Genomic DNA, 8,227 nt, shown 5'->3' on the forward strand with positions numbered 1-8,227 from the left:
AAACATATAAACAGCAAAAGAACTTGATTAATTCAAGTGATTAGTAGTTGTATATTATATAATGATACATATATACGACATATTATGTATGTATATTATAAAACAATAATATATATTTTGATGTTACACATATATATGAATTATTTGTAAGCCAAATTATAGCAAAACATTTTTTTCTATAGGAATTTTACAGCGTCTGCGCTTTGCTAGTTACAAATAGGTTCCTAAAAAATGCGAGGAAAATAACCCAACAAAAACATACAAAAAAAAACTAAGAAATATTACAAAAAAAATAAATAGAAATTAAAAGAAAATTAAGAAGGATAGTGAAGTAATGGAAAACAAAAGCAAAAACAATAATATTAGTACTTTGTAGTCTAAAGCCAAGCTAACAACATATGAAACATAAACAAAATTATACATACACATGCATACACATATAAATGAAATTTATACAAAAAGAAAACAAACAACAAAAACGAAAAAGATAAAGTAAAAATCAAGGAAAATTATGAGGAAATTAATTTTCATACCATATTATATATTTTTTCAAGCGAAATTAACATGTTCAACATACATCGCATCTACATAAATATTAAATATATAACGTAGTAACCAAAACTAAAGACGTAATAGTTTAACATTTTTTGTCTAAAAAATCGATTTATATATTTATGGAATACTCCAAAATTCAATTATTTTTCTGACTTTATTCATAATCAGTTTATACATCATTTTTTTTAAATTGTTTAATTTTTGTTGCCCCTATTTTTTTTTTAATTCTTTGGCGCTAAGGCAAGTCGGGTTTTGCCTGGATTAATGTTTTAGGTTTTAAGTAGTTTCTAAGGCTGTGTAACTAACTAAATACATACATATACATATACAATATCATTAAAAGCTAAACAAAACGAAATGCAAAATTATTTAAGTGACCGATAAATGATTATAAAATTTCGGGATTTGTGTTGACTTCGCCTGACAATTTACGATTATTGTTTACTTTTGATTTCCAGTTATTGAGCTATATGTTGTGACCCTAGAAGGAATGAAAGTAAAGTAAAAGTAATGAGAATTGGCAAGTGCACTTACTAAACGTATAATCGAAGTACGATAAAATCATTAAGATATACAAAGTAAATGAAAAATGATTAAGTAAATTTATAAAAAAAATAATAAAACTAAACAGCATACAAACTAAAGTTAAAGTTAAATGTTTTGTAATAATTTTTGTAATGTGAATCAGAAAATGTGGGAAATGAAAAGTAGTTTTCATCAATTTACAAAGAAATCTAAGAAACGAAAATGACTAGGAAGACATACAAAGACGTTTAAGGAAACAAAATTAATAATATTTAAACAACAAAACAAACAAAAACAAAACAACATACATGATCAACAGAGCGTAATAAATTAGTCCACATTTAGTCTAAAACAAAATAAAAGTAAACAAAACAAAACAGAACGAATTGAAAAAGTTGTACTAACTAAAGCTAAGCGTAACTATTATAATTTGTAACATGATACATCCACACAAACTAAAAACGAAATTAACTAGCAATAAAATAAATAATACCATTACCCAAGTTTGTTTTTATTTTCTTACTTTGGTGTAACAATTTTTTAGTGTACTTCAACATGATTGCAAAAATCCATTGAAGAAATGATATAAGGTAAGTAAATTTTCAAGTTTGTAAAGAGTATAATATTTTTAAATATAATTCAATTATTCACCATATTTGGTTAAAAGTATATTTAGCATTTTATTCAGTGTATAAAAATTTAGTTTACTACAAAAATTTGTTTTTGTAAACGGCATTTAATAGAATTTAAATACTAAAACGGAAATTAAGTGGGACTAAATTAAAGTTTAACATAAATAAAAGGGCGGAGAGGAAAGTGAAAGGAGTTCATTGAGAGAGTTGCTAATAAATAGGTATAAAATCATATGCTGGTGTAGGTCAAAATCATCACGAGCAGAAGACACTCAAAACCGGTTTATACCCAAAAAGAGAGCATCGAAAAGAATTGAGTATTGACAACAAATGAATACCCTAACAGAATATAGAAAATAAATATATTTATAACATACCAATATAAATAACTGATTGATTCAAACTTGCAGTATAATTGTAGGAAATCAATGACTCCCAAACCTTACATCACTTCAGCAGTGCTCGCTACGCCTCAGTGCTTCTCAAACTGCTTAAAGAAATCAACATTCCCGCAGTTGTTAAGGGCAATACATTGACTCTTTCTTTATTTTTTTTTTCAAAATATTTGTTGAAATCAGGCAAACGACGTCTTCAGCGACTTGTGATTCATTTGTTATGCGAATCACAAACGAAACAGACAACAAAAAACCCGTTTTGCACCAAGCCACGACTTCGACTTCGACTTTGCCACTGACTCTTGCTCTCTGTGTACATCGTATAATATCTATTAGAAGAGACCCTCTTCCAAAAACGGTGTGTGCTGTGAACACAGTCGCGAATCAGCAGAAGCCGGAGACACTGTGACAAAATGCACAGACAGCTGCAGCTTGAGTTAAGGATTTCGTAAGATCAAAAGATCTCTTGCGGCAAATGCCAGTGTAAAGTGTAGTTCAATCATTGGAATGTATCGGAATGTGCTGTGTTTGGTGCTGGGCCTCATCGTGGGCATACAGTTGACTGAGTTCTGGGGCTATCTCACATTCACAACGGATGAATACGAGAGCACAGCGATTGCAGTGGACACAGCTGCACCCACATTGCCACTGAAGGTATCGCTGGCTGATTGGTTGCACCATGAGACGCGAGTGTTGTGCTTAGTGTTGACCATGCCCAAGGATCATGCCACGAAGGCGGCCAAGGTGAAAGCCACTTGGGGTTCTCGCTGCAACAAGCTTATCTTTCTGAGCAGCCAAGATGATGCAGAACTTGGAGCTGTCAATCTCAATGTGACTGAGAACCGAAGCAATCTTTATACTAAAATGCGTGCGGGATTAGCTTATGTCTACAAGCATTACGTGGAGGATTACGACTGGTTTCTCAAGGCAGATGACGACACGTAAGCCGCGCTGCTTTTGGTTGTATTCATTTATGGATTTGTTTGCTGGCTTTCAGTTATGTCATCATGGAGAATCTGCGTTACTTTCTCTATCCCTACGATCCAGAGGCACCTGTGTACTTTGGCTATCGCTTTCGAACAAGTTATCCTCATGGCTACATGTCGGGGGGAGCTGGCTATGTGCTCAGCCGTGATGCATTGCGTCGCTTCAATCTGTTTGCTTTGAACAGCACAAAGTTCTGTCCGCTGAACAGTCGTCCCGAGGACAGACAAATTGGCTACTGTCTGCTGAATGTGGGCGTGGTCGCCGGTGACACTCGGGATGACATGGGTCGCGACCGTTTCTTGCCTCTAAATCCGCGACATCTGATGCCTCAATTACAGCCAGGCACTTGGCTGGATAAGACCTTTTACTTTAAAATGAATGTGAGTTGTCAGCGCATAAATTGTAGTCGAATGTCGTTAAATCATTGCTTTTAATTTCAGTATTCGGATTGCTGCTCGGACACGAGCATCAGCTTTCATTATAGCAAGACACATGACTTTGATCTGTATGAGTATTTTCTGTATAAAATACGAGTGCTTGGACAGCCAGAGATAACGTATGCGTTACCCAAACGTTTGGATGGCAAACAGATGGACCAAAAGCTGGAGTATTGGAGTGCACAAAACTCGGATAATCCCGAGAAGTTGTAATGAGAATGAACAATAATCTTTGGCAGGCCGAAGTGAGAATTCCTTAGCAGAGTGAAGATTAGTTTGGTAGAGAAAAATGTTGACAGCACAAATGTTCTTGTAAAGTAGCGTTACTATGATGAATACATGATGTACATACATATGTATGTATCCCAGACTTTAATCAAGGAGTGAAAGAGTAGATAAAGTACTAAGAGAAAAACTAGGAGCTATAGTATATGAAATACTACTTCAATTGGATATATTTTCTATTAAGGAAGTTTTTTGTTTTGAACCAGATTTGCACCATATAAAGAAATTTAAATTATTATAATGACAACTCTATGGAATAGTAGTCCAATCGAATTAATATCTCCTTGAAAGTTTGTTAATCCACCAAGCTGAATCTTTGTACAAAAATTTAAGAAAAAACTAAACATACTTTTCGAGAAAAAGTCTTCATGATGATTTGTATAGGAATCGATATTATGGTGAATATATGAGATAGTTGACTGACTTTAATCAAATATGGACACAATAAATATAACTTTTTCGAGAGCTGGGAATTAGAACTTCGAGAACTATAAGTAATAGTAATAGAATCGGACTTTTACCTATTTAGGATCACAGTCGAATAACAAGCTAAATTTTGAACAAGCTTTAATATTAGAGCTTTATGACTAAGTTATAAAATGAAATTGATTGAAATGATCAATTGAGTTAAGTTGATGCCTTTTTAAAAGTAATTTCCATAGGCAAGGTCTTGGCATAGAAAATCCTAAAACCTCTTGCATGGATTCCAGAAAAAGTCTCTGCCTTACATTACTAACTTAATAACCGCAAGACAAACTAATAAATGTGCCAGTAGTATATGAAAATTGTAGCAACTAGAATAACTTTGATGGAGACATTGATAAATTGTGTAGGCGTATATCGATATACTTAAAGTAATTGGCCGACTTTGTGTAAATAAAACAAGAGACTCATAGCGTGGAGACCAAGATTTATTTGACAATGAAACAAACAATCGCATGTACAGCCAGAGGACAGAGAGAGAGAGACCCAAAGTTTAGCTGTCCATTGGCACAGCTTCAGCCATTTGTCAATGAAGTCGAGTCGAGTTGAGTTGAATTCAGTCTAGTCTAGTCGGGTGGGTAACAATTGAAGACCCCTGCTTTAAAGCCCAATTTATCACAAAGACGACGGCCGCGTGCCGTGTGCCTCGGCGCCGTCCGTTCAGCCGCCTCTAAGGATTAGACTCGATTCAGTCAGAGGGGCAGAAGAGAAACAAGTAAGAAAGCTACAGTCGAGCGTACTCGACTGTGAGATACCCGCTACCCATTTTGAATGAAAGCAAAATATTGCGGTATTATTTTCAAAATATACCGAAATACTACAAAAATACTAAAAATATACTAAGTGGTATATTTAGTAAATCGATATAGTACCGCATTCAAAATATACCATAGACGGCACAATATACCAGATTGTCAGCCAAAGCAACTAAGACACCTTGTAAGAAGGCGATTTTGCCCATACAAAAGTATTTCTTTAATAACTTCGACAATTTTTATCTGATCGCAACCAAATTTTCAGGAATCACAATTACTGTAGTTATTATTGTTTATACCAAAATCGTATTTCTAACTTTAAAATTACGCCTATTATTCAATTTTTTTGATTTGCGGAGGCGGAAGTGGGCGTGGCAAAAATTTTAAACAAACTTGATCTGCGTGCAAGCATAACAAATGCTGTCGAAAAAAAATTATAGCTCTATCTCTTATAGTCTCTCAGATCTAGGTGTTCATACGGACAGACGGACAGACACACAGACACGCAGACGGACAGACGGACATGGCTAGATCGTCTCGGCTGTTGATGCTGATCAAGAATATATATACTTTATAGGGTCGGAGATGCCTCCTTCCTGCCGGCACAAAGTTGTAATACCCTTCTAACCTATGGGTAGCGGGTATAAACATAGCGAAAGAGAGAGAGAGAGGTTTGTAACAAATACTGAAAATAGGAATCGAGAACCGGAAAATCGAGCGAAACGTGCCAAACACGTGAAAAATACCTGGGGATCAGAGTTGCTTTCATTATTGTTGTTGTTCTTGTTGCATCCGCGTCGCTATTGTTGTTATTTATGAGCATCGAAATGAGCTGAAACTGCAGCACAATTCCAGCAATTGGGGTGGGATTTGGTGGCACGCGAGCCAAAGCCACACCTCGACTAAGGATATGGATAAACTCGTTTTTGGCAATACTCGTAGCAGCAGCTGCCATTTGAAATTGTAGAGCTGTAAATGTTATGTAAAATGTGTAACATATTTACGAGTTTGTTCGAGGTGTATGTGCTGCTATCTAACGAGGGGTTGCCTTTTCATTATTATTTTTTGTTTTCCGTAAAATAGGAACGTGCTCTGGAACGTGCCTATTGCGCCGGCGCGCCAGTCACTTCATTTGTTAGCTTTGTTGAGCTACTAAGCTTTTTTAGTAGCTTTTATTCGCACGTCTATTGTTTATAAATAAAACACGCGAATTCAAATTAAATGTTTATTAAATGGCACATATGTTCGTATATGTAACCACCACTTTGGATTATTTGGCTGTGACTTGAACACTTTCAAGCTTCGCCACCGACACGATATACAAGCAATTTACAATCAATAGTCAAACAAGAGTAACAAACAATTAGCCGATCGAACTGCAAGCGATCGCTAACAGAGAGCATACAGCGCTGCCGGCAGATGCAGCGCTGCTGGCAGACGCTGTCACAGCATTGCATTAACATGCACTGTCTGCTGCTCCCGACATACTCCCGCCGTTGAAAGCCTATCTTTCAACATCATCTTTCAGGGGCAGTGGACAGAGTTTGCTTATGGCTCTCCGGGTGCTACCACACGTCGTCTTTAACTCGGCAACTCGATACTCGTCATCCTTGCCAGGGATGAGCGCCATGACACGGGCTAGCGGCCACCGAAGAGGAGGCAAATTTTCGTCCTTCACCAAGACCACGTCGTTGACTTGGAGACGACAATCAGGAATGCGCCACTTGGATCTTTGCTGGAGAAGAGTCACATACTCCTCCCGCCATCTATTCCAGAAGACCTGCTGCAGTTGAGTGATACGCTGCCAACCATCCAGCCGATTGTAGTCCAACGTAGTTAGGTCGGGCTCAAGAATCACGGTTGGAGGACCACCAAACAGTAGATGAGCGGGAGCCAGCGCATCCAAATCGTCAGGATTCTCTGAAACTGATAGCAATGAACGATTATTAAGTATTGCCGCTATTTGGCAAATCAACGTGCGAAGCTCATCGTAATTGAGAACGAAGCGACCAACAGAGCGATACAGATGGTGCAGCAGAGTGACACGATTGCTCAATCTGCGCTGCTCGTCGTTCTCACACTGCAGCTCTGCGTTCTGCTTGGACAGCGTCGGGATATCTGCCTGTTTCAGCTCCAGCACACAGCGCAAACTCTCCATATCGTTGGTCAAACGGCACAGCTCACCGCTGCTATCGTTGAGACTGTTGCTGTGGTTGCCATTGCTATTGCAGTGGTTGCTGGGACTGCGAAGCTGCGACGAAGTGCGCATCGCGCTGACCTCATCCTGAAACAACGCCAGACGATCGCGCAGATCACGCTCCTTCATCTCGGTGCTGGTGCGCAGCGCTTGCAGTTCCTTGCCCAGCTCCTTTATCCGCTCCTGCGCTTCCTGATCGCGAATGCGTGTCTGCAGCTGCAGCACTTGCTGCTCGGCGGCATTCAGCTGATCCTGCTTGTGACGCAAATGATGCTCCAACTCCTGCTGACGCTGCGTCCATTCCACATCGCTGTCGTGCAACTGCTGTTGCAGCTCTTCGTAACTGCGCTGCATCTGCTGCAGCACGGCATTTGTCTCGGCAAGCGTTGTCTGTGACTTCTCCTGACAGCTCAACTTGTCCATCTGCTTGGACATGCACTGTACACCATTGGCGACTCCCATCCGTTGGCATTGCTGCTGTTCGTCACTATCATCAAAAACCTTTTCCGCTGCCATCAATGCTGTCTGCTGTCTGCTGTCTCCACCACCAGCAACGATCCAACCAAGGCGGGTCTTCTGAAGGATAGGCAATCCATCTCCAAGGTCAATCTGTCCGTCACATAACAAACCGTAGAATAGACTTGCACCAATCAGCAGGTCCACGCGCTGCGGACAATTGAAGGCTGGATCAGCTAACGGAATGTTAGATGGAATCGCCCAACCGTCGATGTCAATGTCAAAATTCGGATGGCTGTTAGTGATTGTAGACGTCACAACAGCTTGAAGATTGACAGAATAGTCGGAGATGCAAGAACGCATACAAACATTGACTGTGCATCCTTCAACAGAAACGTCTGTGTCCCCGAGGCCAGAAAACCGTAGCATCTGATCGCGTCCGTTTTAATTGCAACTGCTGGGCTAAATGGGACGTCATCATGTGGATTTGCGAACCAGAATCCAACAGAGCACGACAATG

General features: G+C 38.9%; 1 protein-coding gene across 1 annotated transcript; it reads left to right on the forward strand.

Moving 5' to 3' along the window:
- The first annotated feature begins 2,458 nt into the window (after window positions 1-2,458).
- LOC117568968 (glycoprotein-N-acetylgalactosamine 3-beta-galactosyltransferase 1-like) lies at window positions 2,459-3,797 on the forward strand. The gene is made up of 3 exons (XM_034249926.2): window positions 2,459-3,048; window positions 3,105-3,474; window positions 3,535-3,797. The coding sequence occupies exons 1-3, from the start codon at window positions 2,615-2,617 to the stop codon at window positions 3,742-3,744; spliced, it is 1,014 nt and encodes a 337-aa protein (XP_034105817.1). The 5' UTR covers window positions 2,459-2,614; the 3' UTR covers window positions 3,745-3,797.
- Window positions 3,798-8,227: the final 4,430 nt, after the last annotated feature.

The sequence above is a fragment of the Drosophila albomicans genome, chromosome 3 (genome assembly GCF_009650485.2).
Source record: "Drosophila albomicans strain 15112-1751.03 chromosome 3, ASM965048v2, whole genome shotgun sequence".
Classification (NCBI taxonomy): domain Eukaryota; kingdom Metazoa; phylum Arthropoda; class Insecta; order Diptera; family Drosophilidae; genus Drosophila; species Drosophila albomicans.

Excerpts from the sequence above, each read along its gene's own strand:
- LOC117568968 (XM_034249926.2), top strand. The coding sequence starts at position 2,615 with ATGTATCGGAATGTGCTGTGTTTGGTGCTGGGCCTCATCGTGGGCATA. Across the intron at positions 3,049-3,104 it reads CTCAAGGCAGATGACGACAC|TTATGTCATCATGGAGAATC; the intron begins GTAAGCCGCGCT and ends GCTGGCTTTCAG. Across the intron at positions 3,475-3,534 it reads CCTTTTACTTTAAAATGAAT|TATTCGGATTGCTGCTCGGA; the intron begins GTGAGTTGTCAG and ends TTTTAATTTCAG.